Genomic DNA, 20,931 nt, shown 5'->3' with positions numbered 1-20,931 from the left:
ATATTAGCTGAAGTGTATGCTTTTGTTTTGAATATTTCACATAATCTTGTATCAAACAGCCCTTTCCTTTGGAACTACAGGTTGTGAATGTTGTATTTCTATGCACAAGCACAACTACAGTACATACTGTGTTACTCCTCAGATCAGCTATTTGAGTCAGACAGAGCTAAGTGTAGGAATATGGTAGTTCAACGGTGCTGAGGTCAAAATAAAGCACACACTTCTACTGATATTCGTTTTTTTTTTTTTTCTGTGGGCATTTTTTAAAAGTGACTAAAATTCATTTTTGCAGATGGACCCGTCCACGGCAGCACATCACTCAGCTTCTGTGCCGGTGCTCCCAGCTGCTTCTCTAAACTGACAGCACACTGATTGAAATCTACTGCAGGTAACACACTGACTATAGATAAGTACCTCACACAACCCCACGTCAAATAACCCGAACTATCACTTTAAAATCTGCAGCAGGTTGTCAGGACACCCAATGTGTCGGTGTCACTTAGAGCTGCAGGGAATAGGCAGGCTACAGTTTCTCAAAATAATCTTCTCTAATCATCCATCACGGCAAGACATCAGACTCTTAACTCTGCGGTTTGACTTTTTACACCCACCATTGTTATAATCACAACTCACCTCTAACAACTAAGTCTACCCTCAGGCACAAAGAGCAGCTTCAATGTTACACATCAGAAATGGTATGAAAAATACTATAAGTGGCAGTGAAATAATAACTGTACAGTAGCTAAGGTTACGACATCAGACAAACATTTCCTGTAGACCAGATGATTTGATATAAAATTTAGATTTTAGCAGCTTTAAGTTGCGGTCGAATGTGTGTTTGCTGCATGTGGAACAACCTCCTGTTGTCTCCTGTCTCACTCGAAAATTGTTGCCAAAAAGCAGTGACTGTGTTGACCAATTTCCCCTCAGAGGACAAAGAAAAAAATAAAGTCATCGCCCTCAGGATTGTTTCATTTTTCACAGAAAACAGATTGGACTCAGCCTGGGTAAACATGATAATAACAGGAGGTGCTCCCATTGTGGGGAAGAAAAGACCATCATCTGAAACAATTTACCAGGAAACTACAAGAGCAGGGATGGATCGGTCTGTGCATTTCAAAATAAAGTGACCATTTCACCTGCTGATTTACATCAGAACGCTTCACTTCTCCACACTGTGATAACAGCGGTCAGCACGGGCTTCTTTCAGATGTTTGGCTGTTGATTTGATAAGTTCAGCCTCCCAACTGAGGTGACGCACTCATAAAGGTCTGTGATGTTAGTGGGGAATTTAAAATGTTGTCTGAACACACATCGACCGTCTGGCTCTGAAAGCTGGAAGGATGATTTGTAGATTCTGCACAGTGACATTCATGTTTGTGTGTATATGTGTAATATATATACGCATGTATGTACATGCGTATATATATTACCGCTCTCTTTCTCTTTCTCACTCTCACACATACATACACAGAAGCACATTGACAACCGACACATCTGTCTGAAAAAACACCACATACCTGTTTGTTTGTATATAAAGCAGGAAGTGAGATCTGATCACAAGCTGTCACTGGTGACACATTTTAAATCCAGGTGTGAACAGACGAACTCAGAGCTGACTGCTTGTGATGGGATCACCTGAGACTGAAGTTAATATCAGGTCTGAAAACAGGACCTCAGTCACATACATCTGATCACATGCAGCTGTATGTAACATTTTACTGCACTGCTCCGGGCATTTGGTTGTTTCACAGCTGATGGTGGTCTTTGTATTCGTGAACATTTACCCACCATCAGGACCTTTCAGTCTGTATCTGTCCTGTAAACGCACTCACCAGCTGAGTCAACACCACTGACACAACCAACAAAACCTAAATAAACTGCAAGGAGCTTTATAGTCAAATTGAGATGCAGGAGGTGTGTCTGATGGCTCAGTACAGATGACTTTATTCTCTCTGCATTAAGAGCATGAAATCATTGATTTACATGCACAACAGTCATTTGATAACAAGAAATTTTGTGCCTTGTCCTGAGTCAGTAGAACAGCCCCAGGATCTTAAATTAATTCTAACGTTGCACAGTCCAGGACGGACACAGTCAGCTGTGGACACAGACCACCTGCGTCTACACACACCACTACACACAGACATCTCCAAAATCATAAAACACCTCTCAATTATTTTTCAATCATCCACTGCAGAATGAAACATGCTTCACAATCTTTGCATGAGACCAACAAAACCATCCACAGGAGTCTAATCCTGCTGTGCTGTGATGAGCAAGCTGCCCGCAGCCACCTGTAGAAGGTCGGCTCTTCTGTGTCTTTGATGAAACGCCTGTAGCTGTTGCTGCATCACACAACAGCAGAGATAACACACACAGGATGTTTCATCCACAGTCTCTGTTGTGGGCCATGTGTAGATTCAAACGTTAAATTGTTACATCTGTAAATAATGTGAATTGTAAGAAAGAATTACTGACAGCGAAACCATCTAGTGCAGCTGGATGAGTCACTTCAATTCAGTTTTATTTGTATAGTGCCAAATCATAATATGCATTATCTCAAGGCGAGAAACCCAACAGTTCCCACAAAGAGCAGCACTTGGTGATGGGTTGGGTCGAGGCAGACTATATACAGCTGGGCAGCTGTATATACAGTACTATAGGTAATGGTGTTATCAAAAATAATAATAGATAACAGTGGTAATAATAGTAATAATGAGTAGTAGTGGATCTGGATCCTGCTGGTCCAGAGTCCTGAGCTCCATCACTTCTGTCAGGACATTTTCCCTTAAAACAAAAGTCCATATAAGATAATGTGAGTTGCTATAAGACCTGACTCATAATTACAGATCAGCTCAGAGCACAGTGACACAGTGTGGGTACCTTCATTAATTATTTAAATCTTTTGATGAGATACTGTTCTTGTGCGTTTTTCTAAATTCAAACAAACCTCTGAAGCCTGCTCTGTAGGCATCTGTTGGAGGATGTCAGGTGTCTTTTTTTTTTTTTTCTGTTGAATAAGGGCTGATATTTTACAAATACACTTCTATCTGTAAGGCATAAATGAGTGCAGTCCATCATGCAGAGGAGAAGTACTGAGTACAGTCCTAATTAGCCTGTAAGCTCATTGTACATACATTAGCTGCTTGTTCATTTTACCACTGACTTGTATTTAAAGTTAAATTCACCCAGATTAAAGTGAATATGTTGATTTGTCTGAACTTTTCTTTTTCAGTAGAACCTCCGTCCCCAGCCTCCAATCACTGCCACATTACTGTTTACTACTACATACTACAGACAGAGATTACCATTAAAAGCCAAGAAAAACCAATATGAGTATATGTTTTACAACTTGAAAACAGCCGTGTCCTATTTCAGGGGTCACATTATTTGGCAGATGTGATCTATGAAGGTGTGGCCCTTTGTATCCGCCATAAACCATGAAGGCCAAACCGAAATGACGCGGTCTGACCTGCGGAGGATTTTTGCTTTGTGTCACCAGCAGCACCCGCCCTTACTGTTGCATCACAGAGCGCAGTTCCTGTTGCCTAGCAACCTTGACAACAAACAGTTTTTCTCAGTTTTTAAGCTCCATGGTGTTAACAGTTGTACCACTGGCTCTTAAGCTTAAACTCAATACTTAGATTTAAAAGTGTAAACTTTGGGCTATTTGTCAGCGCTGTGTGCTGCTGTATTATTTTTATTACTGCCGTGCAATGAATCTTGGGATAGGTGGGGCAATGAAGGATTCACCCGTTGGATCTGTCATTGCACAAAAAAAGAAGGCCACATTTCTGAGCTGCATTTGAAGGAGCCTTTGAAAAGGGACAGTCTAGTTACGCTGCAGTGACGCAGTCAGTCTTCAAATTGGCACACAGCTAATATGTCACAAAGCAGGACAACTCAGAACACACCAATCTACAGATGGGATTCAGCTCCTTATACATTTTTTATTATGCAGAAAGTGAAAAAAAGAGGTACAGTGAAGGTAAAACTGTAGAACGTTTACTGAGCCGGCATGAACCAAATGATGCAACATTTTTTTAAAAAAAAAACGGATAAATGGCAGGCCCAGTCTGCACCACTGGTTTCACCACAGTCCCTGACAGATGTGCTGTGATTTCAGTTTGAATGCTACATACTGTAAATCCTCAACCTTCTCGTGAATGAGTGTCATTACCTGACAAGAGTTGACAACACTCACGTTCATTAGTTAAAAACAGATGTGTTCAGTTCACTGGTAACCAAAATATGAGTATGTCCAATGAAGACAACTGGTGATGTGTAGTGATAACAGACTGTATTTAAAAATGGATGTAGACTCTGGGTCTGAAAAGTGAAGCCAATGCTGAGGAGCTTTAAACCTGCATCTATCTAATGACCATCAGGGGGCGACTCCACTGGTTGTAAAAAGAAATCAGATTGTATTGAAGTGTATGAGAAAATGTCTCTACGTCTCACTTGATTTATTACCTCAGTAAACGTTTTTCTAATTTTATGGTCTGATTTGCTTGTTTCATGTGTTCTTCAATATAACATTTTCATTTAGTGGAAAATGGACAATAAAGCAGGGTCTGCATTAGGACGGGGCTACAGTGTGACTGACAGACTGTACCACACACAGTGACCTGCTTGACAATCAGGATAGAGTACAGAGCAGGTCAGATCCACCCCTCACTCCTCCTCAGCTCCACCTTCTCGTCCAATGGTTTCTTCTGGTTTCAAAAAACCAAGATGGCGACAGCAGCAAACAAAGTCGAGGCTTCAAAAGAGCAGTTCACAAACCAGTGGGTGACATCATGGTGGGCTGACACTTGGTAGTGATATCAGAGCGGCGACCGACTGAGCTAGCACAGATAAAAACTAGTCAATGTTTGCAGACAGATGCTTAAAAGACACAAGGCTTTAGTTACACAATCATAGTTTATTACTGATGTCATCACTTACACAGACAGAGGAAGTGTTAGCGATACCTACTGAAAGGTGATCAGGTTTAAATCATACAAGTTGAAAACAGTTGTGGGAACGTTGCTGTTGTGATCACTCAGTCACTGACCAGATGTTGTGTTTTCATTTACACTGTTGTCATCTCGAGTCTGAACTCAGAGCTGTAATACACAAACAGAGTCAGAGTGACTTTCACAGTAAAATAAACCAGGACTGGATCCAGCTGTTCACAGCCTGTCAACAGCTGGTTTGATCAGTTTACACCCGTTACATCTGTGTTGAACCTCAGCAGTCCTTTAGTATGAATGATAGATTGATGACTGTGGTCGTGTATTTCTTTGAAAATCACCCTGAACATCCGCTGCCAGTCAAACGTTCTCATCTGTATTTGAAACAACACTGACGGATTAAACAATATCACAATTTGTATGAATATTTGCGATTCTTACAACATACTGACCTGCTGTTCACCCTGGTCAACTTGTGATGCAAAATCCCCTGTAAAGAACATGATACTCTACAAATTAACATATAGGCAAAGTTCACCATTGTATTCCACTACAAGCAGTACAATGTCAGAGAGTAAATCCTGTCGTCTGGTAAGGCTAATCACATGGAGTCCTTCAGGAGGAAGAGTTGACTGGTCAGTACGTTTAATAGGATCTACTCCTCCTCAGATGTCCAGAGAGTTCAAGAAGCATTCAGAGTTTTCCAAAGATAAACTGCAGTCCAGAAGAAAGGAAGTCTCTATTTACAGAAAGGTCCTCTGCATTACTGTCTTCTCCTCTGATGATTCAACAAAGAACACAGCTGTTGATTCACCTGTGAAGAAGAAAATCGTGTTAAGATGAAATCAAATGTGATCGCCACCTGTGTTTTAAATGACCTCACCAGAAACACTGTGTAATAAATTCAACGCTTCCTGTAACTGTTTCAAATTAAAAGCCCCCTAGCATTTCAGTGGGCAGAAAACCTTTATTTCTTAACAGGGCCTGTTTACATGTTATTCAGAACTGCTAGTTTCTTTAGCAGTTTGTGATGAGTTATCCCTCTCCCCTAACAGAACCCACTCAGTGATGAAGCATTAGGCTGAGCAATGGTGGAAATATGGTCAGTCACTGTGTCAGTCAGTCAGTCACATTCCAGATTATAGGGCTGGCCCTGCTGTTGTGGTCCAACCAATAAAGTTTTCTTACTTACTTTCCAGTCGGTTAAGATGATCGATGTAGAGTTATTGAATGGCTGAATTCAAATGAGCTTTTCTTGTGCTTAAATCATGAGATTTTTATGAAAATTGCTGTGAGTATTCATAGGACCCAGAGGATGAACCTTTAAGCTGCTAGAATCAATATTTTTATATTGACAATAGATAAAATTACTTCAAATAATACGCCACATTTCCACATGTTAATATACCTATGTTCTATAATGTCTGTGTGGTATAACACAATACAAACTATAGATAGATACTATGAATGAGCAGAAAAAGAAAAGAACCTGAAACATTTACCCCTGGGTGTCTTGCACTGAGGTCATTAGAGGACAAAAATGTCTGCATCAAAAAAAACTGCAATAAAGATGTTATATATTAATATTTTCCACTCCATTTAATTCGTTTTTCATTTTCTTCAGTCCTGATCATAACTACCAAATACTCAATCATTTTCAGGATTTTAACCCTTTAAATGCCAATATGTTTACATAAAGACGCCTTTTTTTGTTTTTTTTTTATGTAAAAAAAGGTTATCACAAAAAAAGAACCATTTCTCACCTCATATGGACATGCAATCACATACACTTGCATGTAGGCACACAAGTGCACCCTACAAAGATGCACACACCCCCACCACAAACAGACACACACAACTTCAAAGCTCAAAGGCCTACTGTAACTTATGTACAGACATGCAATGCACCTTTAAGTTTTAATAATGAGTTTAAAGTCCTGCACATGCAGTGGGTGGGTGAAAGTGTGTGTATGTGGGTGAGAGAGAGGGGGAAGAGAGAGACAAGGGGCTGGACATTGTGATCTGCAGTACAATATAATTTAACTCTCTAAGTGTACACAAACACACACTTTCACACTCTTGACATCCATACCAGCACACCCGCACCATTTTAGTTGCATACATATATTTCAGTGGCCTACAGTGCCCCATAATAGAGCAGCAATACCCCTAGTGGAAACCAGGAAAATGTATGTATTTGCCTCTCAGGCTAAATATGGCTTCATATGGTGGAAAATAATAATAGTAATAAAAGTTATAGAAACAGCGAGCAAACAGTGAGTGTGTCACAACTTTTCTGTTGAAACTTAAACAGAACCAAAGAGAGAAGTGACAAAGAGAAGCAAAACAGATGTTAAAGATGCTAAAATTCTCCATAGAGCTGAAGGGAAGCTGCAGAATTGGTTGTGCCCCCTTTAACAATATATAGTAATTTTATCTATTGTTAATATAAAAATATTGATTCTAACAGCTTAAAGGTTAATCCTCTGGGTCCTATGAATACTCACAGCAGTTTTCATAAAAATCTCATGATTTAAGCACAAGAAAAGCTCATTTGAATTCAGCCATTCAATAACTCTACATCGATCATCTTAACCGACTGGAAAGTAAGTAAGAAAACTTTATTGGTTGGACCACAACAGCAGGGCCAGCCCTATAATCTGGAATGTGACTGACTGACTCAGTGACTGACCATATTTCCACCATTGGTCAGCCAAATGCCTCATCACTGAGTGGGTTCTGTTAGGGGAGAGGGAGAACTCATCACAAACTGCTAAAGAAACTAGCAGATCTGAATAACATGTAAACAACAGTAACGCTAGCTCACTGCAGCACAGCAATCAAGGCCCTGTTAAGAAATAAAGGGTTTCTGCCCACTGAAACACTGGAGGGCTTTTAATTTGAAACAGTTACAGGAAGTGTTGAGTTTGTATTAACTACTAATGCAGTAACCTCAACATGGCACATGGAAAAACTTTGTTTCTCTCTGAGTGATCATTTCACAGTAAATATAGCTGAAATCACAGCACAGTCTTTGTCTTCAATTTCTGTGTTTGCGATGTCATCTGACAAAACCGCCAAAATTAAAATCAGGATTTGACCAAAGGCAGTCCAGCCATATATACGGCTTTGATCTAGTCTTGTTTGTAGCAGAAAATAATTTTAAAAAACTAACAAACACATCATCAATGCAGGTCAAACTTCGTCTGACCTGGTCAAAGGCAACAGTCCCATGTAAAGGTCAGAAACACCTGAGGGATTCTGTCAGATTCAGTATCATCCCAGTACCTCATTACAGACCTATAGTATACCGGCCTCAACCATCAGCATATTGATCTATCAGTTAGGTTGTCATACAGTGTTCAGGATAAATGATTCTGCAGATTGGCTTTGTGCTCCACACTCAGGTTTTCTCTCTCCAGGTTCGATGCTGTCAGATACTCCAAAGACCTCCATTCTCCTTGAGATTAAATTGCCTGTCATGAAGCTCGGTGTCTGACTGGCAGCTCCTCTGCTCCTCCAAAAGTACATTCTGGAAAAGACTCTCGAGGAACATAACATAACAACCTTCATAACGACGTCCGCTATCGATCCCAGCCGTCTGTCAGCTGCCGCGTGGGTTTGACGGACTGAGGGGAAGCCGCGACGAACTTGTAAGGCTCCATTATCGATGCTGAACTTTTGATAGGAAACAGACAGCTCCGACAGCCTGCTTAGATTAATTCATAAATGGATCTTCTGACACTGAACAGGGCAGAGCAGCAGCCTGGCACTGCACTACAGTGTCGTATAAATCAACCTCAATTATGCAGAAAAGCAAAACAATCCGGGAAACCATCAGGCCATCACTTCGCAAGAAAACCTGCATAATCATATCAACAAGGGGTAAAAAGTTTCCATAAATCCAGGCTGTTGCAGCACTTTGCTGATGGCTGAAGAGGCTGCAATAAATTCCTCCCTTTACAGAGTCATTTACATTCTGAGCTGTCATTGTGATTAATGCGGGACTAATTTGAGAATAATTCCACACTGAACCGACAAAGAGCCGAGCGTCTTCCTGTCAGAGCAGAAAATGTCTTCAGAGATGGATATACTCTGTGTCTCACTTCAGGGGGTGTGGGGTGGCGGTGGGGGGGTCTTTAACAGTGTTTCAATGACTGTCTGAAACAATGCTAAAAATACAGACAGAAAAAACCAAGCCTTCAGTGGGTGTTGCGTTCTTTTAATTGGTGGCTGACAAGTGCTAATTTAACTGGCAAAGGATTCATTTCCTTTTAGTGCCTGAAGTAAGGTTGGCTGATAGATTTAACACAGCAGGTGCATGGGCTTGTGTTTGTGTAATTCAGCTGTGTAATTGGCACACTGCAGTGTCCTTCTCAGCAATATGTTTTGTGTTGTAACTACCAGGTTTGGGATTTTCACAGAATGGCCGTTTTTAAAGCTGCACTAATCAAGATTTTTACGTGAGAATCTGCCTGAAATCATCAAAAAACACAAAGCAGGAACGCTGCAGAGTCACCTTTAGACAAATAAAGTTTTACTGTCAGAGGTAATCAAACCTTATAATGACTGTTCTGGAGAGATATCAGTGGGAGGGATGTCGCTTAGCATTAATTTTAATGGTTGCATAGGAATTCAGCAGATTAGCAGGAAGGAGAAGGTAGGATAGTAGGAGGAGAGAATATTCAGGATTCATTTGTTAGGCACACGTTGGTATTATGACATCCTGTTGGTGTGTTAGCAGCAGATGCAGGTTGCACCGCTCAACAAAGTGTTAACAAGTGTTAACAAGAGTTAACACTTTGTTGAGCGCTGAAAGTCTGAAGGATTTATCTCCTGGAAGATCTGAGTTGTGGCCACGCCACCCCTCCAAAACAAAGAGGACTTTTTAATACTGTCAACCAAATGGTTTATTAACACAGATCTGAATTTACACTTAAAAAAAACTATACACAGTATCAGATCAAAGACTAAAAGTAAGTAAGTAGGAGAATGGAAAAGAATGTTTATATTCAGTAGTCCTACCGGTGGTGCAGTTCACCTTTTCCCTTTGATTTCATATGTAAAACTAACTCCACCTTGAGGAACTACAACTGCAAAATGCTGTTAATCCAGTGATGCATTAGTATTAAATGTAAAATAATTAGGTAACCAGCAGGTTTTCTTTTTAAATGACCATGGCTACTGGCTAGTTAGTTTACTACCTTTTTCTTACACAGTGGGTGGTGATGTCCCTTCTCTACTTTGGTGACATGATATGTACATTAACTAATGTGTGTTGTGTAGTTCAGGCAACAGAGGAAAGGGAGTCATCTGAAATACAATACAATTTTTACCCAAGTTTCAGCTCGGGACTGACCACACCGATAACAGTCTGCACAATGATGCGCTCTCGTCTCCACCAAGCCCCCGGATAGTCCCCACCTTTTCAGCCAATCAAATGTTAGCATGCCTAAATTAGTTGTCTTGGAGACGCAGCCTCTAAGAGAGCACATCAGAATCATCTAATGAATTCAAACCAAACAACTTCACTCACATATTGGTAGGGACATGTCTCTACTGTCCATATGCAAACCTACACTTATGACTACAGATCTTATATCTAAGCTTTAGCTTCTTTTCATAATCATTTTTTTTATTAGTTAAGAGCATTGTAGTTACTTTCAGCCCATACTGACAACATGGCAGTAGTTTAAAAAAATGAAAATAAAAGCTTCATTCTGTTATGACTACAATAATCTTTCCTTTTTTGCTATTTTATTGCTTTCAAGCCAGTGTCTGCATGTCTACATTACCCTAACACCACACAGACATTACCTGAAAGCAAAATGTATTATTTGTCTCGGATTCATTTTTCTACAATCTTTCCATCAGGAAGATGCAATAAAAGCTGCATCAATTATTGGCTTTAAAATGCATCCTTAATGCAACTTTAGGAGCAAAGCACAAACCTTCCTGAGAACCTTCCAGACTGCATTGTGGGTCTGGTAAAATATCAAATTAAGAGAATTACAAACAGTGTAAACAGCAGTGCTCTGTACACGGAGAGCTGCACTAACATCATATCTTTATTCACTCTTATCCCTGTGGTGTAAAGTATCACACACACACACTGTGTTCAGTCTGTTTATATCACTTTCTAGGATTTCTGTGTTTACAAGTCCAACAGACAAAATTTATCTGTTAGGTCTCGCTGCCGTTTGGGGGCTGAAAACGTACAAACACAGCAGCTCTGTTTGTGAACTGTCTTCCCCACTGTGACCTGGACTTTGCAGCAGCCAATCATTGCACTGTTCTCATTTTGAATTCGCAATGTGTTTCCAGTCCTTTTGAATGCATTTCTGATACAGAGCAATAGAGGTCAGTGTAGCTGGAGGTTCTGGGTTTATTTGGTGCTGTTTTCCCAGAGCTCAGTAGAGGTTGAAAAAGAAAACGTGACCCCCCACTGAAGAAAGTGTGAATCCCCGCTGCTTCAGCCTGCAGAAAGATTTGAAACTTAAGACGACTTGTTTCTCTCGCTGAGTTCAAAGGTGTGCGAGATGAATCCACTGGGTATTGTTGATGCTTTGAACAGGTTTTTGTTGTCTCTTTGGATCATACCTCTCTACTCACTCTCCCCTCTGTCTCTGGAGGACTGACACTACTGGGAAATGTGGTTAATGATACCATTTGACACGTCTGTTTAATGGGGGAGGGAACGCCACACAGTAAATGATATGCAAATGTTCTATTTGTACAATGAAGTAATATTGAGACACGGTAATGATCCCTGTTGGGAATTTATGTTTTTTTCAATTGGATGTTTGGTCCACAAAAGACAAGTAAAACCTTCAAATAATTACAGACCCCCTCTGGTGAAAATTAAGTGTTTAACCTGTTAACATGTCCATATGGTGTTTTTTTTTTATATAATACAAGACATATCATGAGTGAAATACACCATTGCTGAGTATTTCCATCTTGAACTGCAGTGAACCAAAGTCTCATAAAAACAGATTCAGTCAGTCAGGGATTCATACGTCATATAACCTAAAGAACCAACCCTGTCAACTTGTGGGGACGGGGAGCAGGCAAAATATACCTGAAACCTTGTCAATACAGAGAGTGAGAGTTTGCATTATTACAACCACTAACACATAAAAGATGCTAACTACACTAACTGTTCTGATCCGTCTGCTAGTCTCTGATTCTGGTCTCCACAGACTCCTCATCTGAGTCAGGGTCTGACTGAGGCTCAAACATGTGGCTGAGTCTCTCTGATGTTTCCTCCTCGAACCATCTTCATGCTCTCTGCTCTTTCACCTGGACACCTGGAGCAAACAGGTGGTGGTGGGTGGGGCATAAGGCCTGATCCAGATTTCTCAATGAGGCAGTTAGAGTAGCTGTGCTTCCAGCCAGTTTTCCATTTTTTTTCACTTTTTATGTGGGAAAACCATGTTAAACAAAATACTAATCAGAGCATTTTTAGAGTTTAAAACATGTCTGGAGCATAACTTAAAAAAAACAGATTGATTACCTGGACTTGGCAGTGAAGCATCTGACGTTACCAAAGCTGGTCTCTGTCCGCAGAAATCTTTGCAGTCATCCATGTTACAAGAGACAACAAAAGAAAAGATATGTTTAGCTTTCACTCATCAAGACCTGATAATTACCAAAGTCTATTTCCAGACATCAGCAGACATCAGGCTTGTCTCAGAGGCCTGGACAAAAAAAAAAAAAATTATATGTATCGCATTCTGAGGTCCCGACAAGTCCCTGAATCAATAGCCCCAGGCTCCAGGCTCCAGGCTTCTGGCTCCAGGCAGGTGTGGTGCGGGCAGTTTAAATAATTAAGTACATGGAGGGAGGCAGAACTGAAGTCCGTGGGTTGTCATAACAGTGAGGGATAAGGGCATCATGTTACAACGTTAAAAGCAAGTAATTGGAGTGAGTAATTGGCCAGTTTAGCTGCTCAAAGTGGCCTGAAAGTGCTAAGGAGACATGGCAGCCCATTGATTAGAGGCCCCCGGGAGTCCGAGCACCGACTGCAAACATTAGCTGTTTTTAGGTAAAGGCAGAGGCCTGTAACTGAAGCTACGGCCTCTTGACTTTGAAGAGTTGCAGTGTGTCAGGTCACATTCAACAGGTTTGAATGAGAGCAGCAGGTTTGTCTCTTAAACTTACCTTCGTAGTTTTGATCTTGTTCCCCGTAGCGCAGCTCCAGCCCTTCAGATCAGGAAGGACTTTGCATTCCTCCCCGTCAAGGCACGGGTGCATCTGACACCACCACTTCTGCTCCACTATCGAGGCTTGCAAACAAACATGGAGGTCAAAAAAATATCATCTATAGCCTTCATGTTCTTTTCACCAAATCATGATGAAATGTATTATAATAAAACCTCAATGATGACGTGAGAACCAGTTATTGTTGTAATGCAAAGTCTCATTGAAAGACCTGAATGCATCTGTGAAATCACACAATGTAGATCCTGATTGGTAAAATAACAGCTAACCTGTTGGGCTAATTAGCAGCATCTTGTGTTTCTCTGCTAGTAACATCAGTTAACCTAACTTACCAGTTAACCAGAGCAAACTGGGAAAGAAAGAAGCAGCAACAAAACAGTTCAGGACAAACCATGAGCACATACAGGCCAACAGTCACAAAACGACAAGCTAACAACAAGGCTCTTTTATTTGTTTTTGTCCCTTATGGTCGAGGCTAAGGGGAAAGGGTGATCGGGCATTCACTGTAGCCACCAGTTTACCTCTGTTCCGTCTCGGTGGACATTTTAAAGACTAAACTCATGTCCTATTTTTTGTCTGGCTTTTGAATGTCCCTAATGCTTTATTTGTCCCTTTTACCCTCTGTTTTTATTTCAAACTGTTCCCTATCTGTCTCTGTCTATGGGATAGTTAAGTTTCCTTTTGGCTGTAACCATCTTGTTATTTCTTTGTATTTTATTGCACAGCACTTTGGTCATCTCTGAACTCTGAAATGTGCTTTATAGTGTAGATTTTTGATTGGATTGATTTTGATTTGAGCGTATCATCATTAAGGAGTGCAGGTTGTCAACTAGGTGAATCTTCACATAGATGTTCCCCAGAGGGATACAACTGATACCACTATTTGACATTAGTCTATATTAGCTTACCTCTCTGTTAATATTGCCATGCTGACCTCCAAGTGTTATGACTTTTCTCCCAGCTGGTTAGCTGCCACTTTTACCAGCAGCCAAACTGACACGAAATCAAAATCAAGTTGCAGAATTCGCACTGCTTCATGATTGACTCTGAACTTCTGCAGGAAGTTAATTCAAATGACCTTGTTTTTATTTTTTTTTTTTTTATTTATTTCAGGACATGATTCTCCACGTTTCCATGAAACAAGGCATCTCCTCAGACACCAATCAAATCATCAGAGGTGTCTCCTCAAGCCGTGTCAGATTTTGACAGCTCTCTCAGGTAAGTGATGTAACATTTGCTTTTTGACTGGCAACACTCACTAAGTCTATTTTGAGCCTTGTCACACACATGCATGTGAAAAAAAAAAAATTTTGAAGATGGGAACTGACTCCCTTCCTGTGAGGGGAAAACCTTCTGCTCCTCATTTGCTTCCATGAGAGAGCATTAAGCTTCTGCTGCACCATCATACCAGACGTCATTTAAACTTGGTGTGTTACAGAGGTCATTATCTATGTTCCACATCCCCCTCCACCGGCATTAGTGTACTTCCTAATAAAGAGTTGGTTATTATAATCCACACGTAACAGCCGAGCCTCGCTTGAGTAAATTGCACAGAATGGATCCTTTATGACATGAGGGAATCACTCTGTATCTCATAGCCGTGGTTGTAGCTGCAGTGTGGTGTAACAAGTGCATCAGGTCAACTGCGAGCAGATGGTGGTGGTGGTGGAGCAGCAGCTATTAGAAAGCCACAGAGATTTCTAGTGAAATGAAATGGGAGTATTGATAACCAAACATACATAAAGTACAGGGCATACATTTCACTGAGCAGTTAATGATGCTTTAAAAACGGGGAGGCTGAAAACATCTGGGAGCAAAAATAGATTCAGATTTTATTTATTTTATTTTATTTATTGGAGCTGTAAAAAATTTCCCATATGGCTTTGACATTGAGCTCTTATTCATAAATGATGGTTTGTGGCCAAAGCATATTAAAGGAGCACTCCAGCAATTTTACACATCAATTCCAGTTTAGTCGTCAATGGGAGCATTACTTGTTATAGTGATGATGGATTTTTAATAGTTAAAGTTTAAAAAAAAAAAAAAAAATCTGATGATGATTTATTAACCAAAAGAGTATGTTTTTTAGATTTTGACCAATACCAGGAACTAAAAGCCTTTGCCAAAGCAATTTTGACCATCCCTAAAGGTCCCATGATGTATAAAGTGATATTTCCAAGTCCTTTTCTATATAAATCAGGTCTAGGTTCTATATTAATACTATGAAAGTATCAAAGCCTCAGTCCACAGAGAAATGCACACAGTCTGTATTCAAAAACTGAGCCTTAAAACGAGCCGTCAGGACTTCTGAATCTTTGTGATGTCACAACAAAGCAGTCACTGTTCTCAGCTCCGCCCCAAGCCCCGCTCACCTGAACCCACCATCCAACCTTGCAGGATTTGGTTTCTCTGAGTGTTTACCTGAAATCTGCTATATTTTTTTATTTGATAACAAAGAAAACAGTCAGCCAATAAGAAGAGAGTCTCAGATCCTCTCTTCTGATTGGCTCACTGACCTGTTGTCACTAGAGCTCCAGAGAGAAGCCTGAGAGAGGAGATGTAAAACTACACTGAGATGGTTTTTGGTTCTTAAAACCACAAATATATCTTCTTATTGATATCAAAAATAAAATTACCGAAAAAGTGAAAATAAGAAAAACAAACAAACAAAAAAAAACTTAAAAATCTGTTTCTTGTAACCCTCCAGCCAACCTCCTCCTCAGTGATAATTTTCTGGACAAACCCCTTAAGAAAACAACAGGAAAGCAAAGCCTGTCTGACTGTCTACATGTGACCTTTATAAACTTTTTCAAGAAAGGTCATCATAACATTTTAGGTTTATTTTGATGCTCAATGTAACTCTCTCCTCCATGTTTATGTCAGCTTCATGACTCACATAGAGCAATGCAACTAAGTACATTTACTCAAATGCTGAGGTACTTGTACTTTATATTTCAACTTCAACCGATATGAAATAGGAAATATATTGTACTTTTTAACTTTGTAACTTTTAAAACATATGATCAGTTAAAAAATACCTTGTTATGAAGATGACTTGTTATAGATTTAACTAAGCAACATTCATAAAATAATTCAAATTAGCTCCACCTCCACCAACTAGAGCATTAGTGCTACTTACACATTCATGCATCAGAACTAATAATCAAGTAATATAATTTATTCTAGTAAAACACTCCTAGGGAGAATTTTGACTTTGAATACTAATACAGTGCATTTTGAAAATAATACTTTCAAATGCAGTGAAATACATTTTTAAGCAGGTTGTTTACTAATCAGGTAATGAAGGATTTGTATAGTTTGGCTCTGCAGCTTCTTACTTGTGAAATGAATCCATTCACTAGACTTTACCTAACAGTGAGTAATAAGCCCTTTAAGTTTTCTTTACATTTATTACAATGGTTTGTCTCATCAGCACCAACTAGAAGCTGCATTAAGTCAAAAGTCTCCTTGTGATTGAAACACTTTTGAGACACAGTTTTTTCTGTGTGTGGATCTTCTGAAATTCAAATTGATTCAAATTTTCTCAAATGTCTGGAGGTTCATTTATCTTCATATGAAGAGGATATTGTCTCACATAGAGTTGAGCTAAAGGTGACTCCCCGGTTGTAGAAGAAAGAATAATTAAAAGGTTAAGTGCTGATCATTTTTTCCTGAGATCACCCGTGGAGCTTTAAACTGAGGCCGGTGGCTCACAGCTCTAATTTGCAGAAAATGCCAATACTTAAATGTCAAGGAATAGGTCAAACATGATTGGGTCCAGAGTTTAGCCAGAAACCTTCCCTTTTCAGACCAAAGTGAGGCAGCCACTTCAGCCGAGTCGGGGGTCTGACCCATTAGCATGCTAAGAGACCCTCTAAGTCACCGACTTTACAGGGGACAGCTTCAAGCTCATTCACACTGTAGGTGATTAAAGAAAACTTCCAGGAGCCAGGATTCAGCAGACAGTATTCACTGAGTGCAGCCTGGCAAATATAACAAAGAGAAGTCGGTTCATGATGTCATTCAGGCAGACAGGAGAATCAGGAAGTACTGACAACACAGCCACTAATGCTGACAGATACCTCACCTACTTATACCAGCCACAACTACTTCTACCACTGGGTACTCAAACAGTCAAACCTTTCAAATGAGAACAACTATTGGCTTAATCTAATAAAATTTACTATATTTTTTTAACCTGAAAATGTACAGGAGTGGTTTCAGCCGTTTAGACGATAGGGCAGTGTGTGCTGTACGTTAGCTGAGAGGCACAGTAATAACTGAAGGTGAATCAGATGAGCATTGTGACATGTTGAAACTATGAGTGTGAAAGGGTTTTGAGAAGTTAAAGGAACATGTCCCCTCACCCCTCAGTAGTGATCTATGACCTCATTCACCAGCTGTTTATCATAATATTATTATATATGGAGTATTGGAATAGATTGTTTCTCTTTTCTTTGTCCTGCACATTGCATCCTTTATCCTTCATCTTTGTAGTCCACACATGAGGTGGAACTACGATACCAATGAGCATGATGTTGTGTCAGGGATATACAAATGTTTTGCACTGAGGTTAAGTGTTAGAGTGTGACTCTAGTGTGCCTAAGTTCTTCTCTTTTGTGCTTTTCCTTGCACCTGCAGATCCTTTAAGCCAGGTGAGGCGTGAATACTTTAATCCTTCTGACATTTTATGCTCGACAATTCATTGAGAAAATAATTAAAAACCCAGTTTTTGTTGGCACATTGCCAACGAAAACCTGGTCTGAAGTCAGTGGCGCAGTATTTCACTGTTATTTTTGGGACGCATTATCAAGAGAGTAATACGCATCTGCATAGGCGGGTACACAGGGTGCCGAACTACACACACACACACACACACACACACACACACACACACACACACACACACACACACACACACACACACACACACACACACTGTTTGCTGTGTGTAGGTGCCACTGATACTGAAACGGAGCAGAGAAGATCATAGACAGACGGAACATGGTTTCTTTGCCTTGTTCTAAAAACTTTTGGCCCTAATTTCATTTTCCCCAGAGAGAGAGAGACACAGAGAGATACACAGAGAGGCCATAACATAACATGTTTCCTCTGCAGGGAAGAGTTCTTTCTTATTACCTTACAAATCCAATCAACCTGGCTTTCCCTGGCTGGGAATGGGTGATGGCACTCTGATTGGTTTATTTCATGTTACACCCAAAACACTCACATGATTAAGAGACTGGGTACAGCCCAGTTGAACCATGTGACTGGCGTTAAACTGGTAAAAGTGGATTTGGACATGTCCTGCATGCACCTGCTCCATAAGCTTTACACCATGAAGTAAGATGGTTAATACACAGCCTTTAAAGTCAAATGTATATCTTTGAATTTTTACGTTTTTAATTTGAATGACATCATTATCATTTGCAAATATCACTAGTGTTTTCTTCATATTGCATCAGAAGATCTTTGTGTCCATAATGCAGTAATAAAAACCACTTTTTCCTCATAAGGATTTAATGTGTAAATACTTAATATTTACATGCAGCTGTGATCTGATAGACAACAAACTGTGCTCTTATTATATGTTGTCCCCTGATGGCAACTCTCAGAAATTACACTTAAGTGGGGGTAGTGAGTGCTAAAATATTGATAATCTCAAGATTTGTGGAAGGGAGTCTCAGCAAAAAAAAGAAAAAAAAGAAAAAAAAAAAAGAAAAAGATAATCCATGAAATATTCAGCTGCTGGAGCATACCATCTACACATGACGGGGCGGCTCTGGTGGTGCCGGCCACTTGCCCGGGAAAGCAGGAGCACTTCACAGTTTGTGACCGCTCCTCGATTTTGTTCTTGTTGCAGCAGCGATGCAACGCGACCACCTCGCAGGTGCCTGTTCGGACATGGTGAGCTGCTGGAGAGATGACAGGAGAAATGGGATAATCAGCAGTGGTGCGATAGTTATTATCCCCATCTACTCACCCACTCTGCTGGCCTTGCACTGAGTCCCATAAGAGTCTCTCTCCTGAGTCTCTATTGCCTGCTCTGTCTCCCTCTCATCTGTCTCACTAATGAAAAGATTACCAGGAAAAGAAATTTCATTAAAAGGTGCTTTTATCCAAGGGTTCAGTTTTTAGTTTTCCTGTCTGTGTATGCATTTATTCTGAAAGTATCGTTTCACTTGAGTGGCTGAATTCTGGTCTTAATCGTCTTTAAATCATTGTGGTGGTTGGAAATTAAAGAGGTAGTCCAGCTATTTATTTTTCCATTTCTATAAAGTTGGGTGACTCATAAGAGGAGAGACAGATTAAAGATTCAAGCTTCAAAAGTGCTGTGTACTTCATTTCCCATGATGCAACCAATCTTTTCATTTTTGTTAGACCATGGTTCACTGGTTCAGTCAGTACCCAAACTCCACAGCTCCACTTTCCGACATAAATATGTAGAGTCCGAGTCCAGGCCAAGATTACGCTGATGACATCACTCTGACATCATCAGGGTTTTTTTGCCACAGAAGATGTTATAACAATCATAACAGTGTCGGATCATTTGACATACAGTATTTGTCATTAAGAAACAACCATGACTTAATTTAACGTGTATGCAAACCACCCCCACCCCCCCACCACCCCACCCGCAAAAAAAAAGAAAAACCCACAGGCCACCTTTTAAGATAAAGCACAGATCTTTTTGGGATGATGAATCTTTCCACTGATGCCAGACTGACAAAATTATTTTAGTGCTGGCAGCTCTTTAAGCAGTGTCTGACATTATAAACATCAATATTTTATCCTAATCAGCGTGTTTGAAAATGAAGAAGGTGCCTTTAAATAAATAATAACTCATGTATGAGACGGTAATGATTGGAACTCATATCGTTTCCATTTTACCACGACGAGCAGCAGTGCTTAAAAAACTCAGATATGTGAAGGGGAAAGTGCATTGCTGCAGAATTTGGAGCCAATTTCCAGATCACGCTCCATTGTCTGAATTATTTAGAGCCTGAGCTGCTCCATTCTCTCTTAATTGCATGTGACATTTTCATGAGGTGTCCTTCTGCAGAGATACTCACTGCCACTGAGGTAAACAGTAAATCTGAAATAACGGTGTGAAACTGGTCCTAAGTGTCTGCACTGTAGCAGCTCAACTAAACCCAGTTAATTACACTTTTGCCTGAGTTAGTCACAACAGTTTCCAGCTGCTGGAACAGGAACAAGCAGCTACACAGATTAACAGAATCAGTTGCTCTGCTGAGACGGAGTGATGAGCATCACAACACCTGTTGAATTTACCTGTGGGTTTTTTTTAGAACTGAAAACATAACATTTAAAATGAGCTGGAAATCTAATATTCCTCTCACCATATGTTTTTCTCCCCCTACAGTGTGTGGGTTGCCTGTCTGTCACTAGATCACTGCTGCTAGAATAAACTCATTTGCCAGTTTATTAGTAACACCTGGCTAATGCAGTCTAATACATGAGTCCTGTGATAAATCCTACTTCATGAAGGTTATAATCTGCAGTTTTTGTTGAAATTATTTTAAAGAGGTGTTGATTGAACTGTGTGATCATGTTGGAGGATGTAGTTTGTGCTACTGTTGAACTGAAATGCATCACACAGAGAGGTGTTTGTTATTTAGCCTGCCCTCACTCAACAGTACCACAAACCGCAGCCTCCAAAATAACCATGAACTTAAAGGTCTCATATCGTATAAAGGTAGATTTCCATGTCTATTTTTATTATGAAGCA

General features: G+C 40.1%; 1 protein-coding gene and 1 long non-coding RNA gene across 6 annotated transcripts in view; one reads left to right on the top strand and one right to left on the bottom strand.

Annotated features, from left to right (window-relative positions):
- LOC139635350 (uncharacterized) overlaps positions 1-19,856 on the top strand; it is a 46,127-nt gene extending 26,271 nt beyond the window's left edge. Inside the window, exons 2-5 of one of the 2 annotated variants that reach the window (XR_011694183.1) lie at positions 293-388; positions 13,151-13,265; positions 14,295-14,399; positions 19,045-19,856. This is a non-coding gene — a long non-coding RNA (uncharacterized lncRNA). The remainder of the gene's footprint in view (positions 1-292; positions 389-13,150; positions 13,266-14,294; positions 14,400-19,044) is intronic. The other variant, XR_011694184.1, reaches the window with a different exon arrangement.
- LOC139635349 (chemokine-like protein TAFA-2) overlaps positions 4,908-20,931 on the bottom strand; it is a 67,206-nt gene continuing 51,182 nt past the window's right edge. For 2 of the 4 annotated variants that reach the window (XM_071502563.1, XM_071502561.1), the window contains exons 3-6: positions 18,941-19,096; positions 13,122-13,246; positions 12,475-12,531; positions 4,908-5,772 (exon numbers count right to left, since the gene is read on the bottom strand). In XM_071502563.1, the coding sequence (XP_071358664.1) occupies positions 12,502-12,531; positions 13,122-13,246; positions 18,941-19,096 (311 nt within the window). In that variant the 3' untranslated portion in view covers positions 4,908-5,772; positions 12,475-12,501. The remainder of the gene's footprint in view (positions 5,773-12,474; positions 12,532-13,121; positions 13,247-18,940; positions 19,097-20,931) is intronic. The other 2 variants (XR_011694182.1, XM_071502562.1) reach the window with 2 other exon arrangements.

Source organism: Trachinotus anak, unplaced genomic scaffold (assembly GCF_046630095.1).
Source record: "Trachinotus anak isolate AG129_WGS33_773 ecotype Australia unplaced genomic scaffold, CSIRO_AGI_Tana_v1 ptg000018l, whole genome shotgun sequence".
NCBI lineage: Eukaryota > Metazoa > Chordata > Actinopteri > Carangiformes > Carangidae > Trachinotus > Trachinotus anak.
The sequence above is the reverse complement of the archived record's forward strand: the minus strand, read 5'-3'. Positions and strand labels throughout refer to the sequence as shown.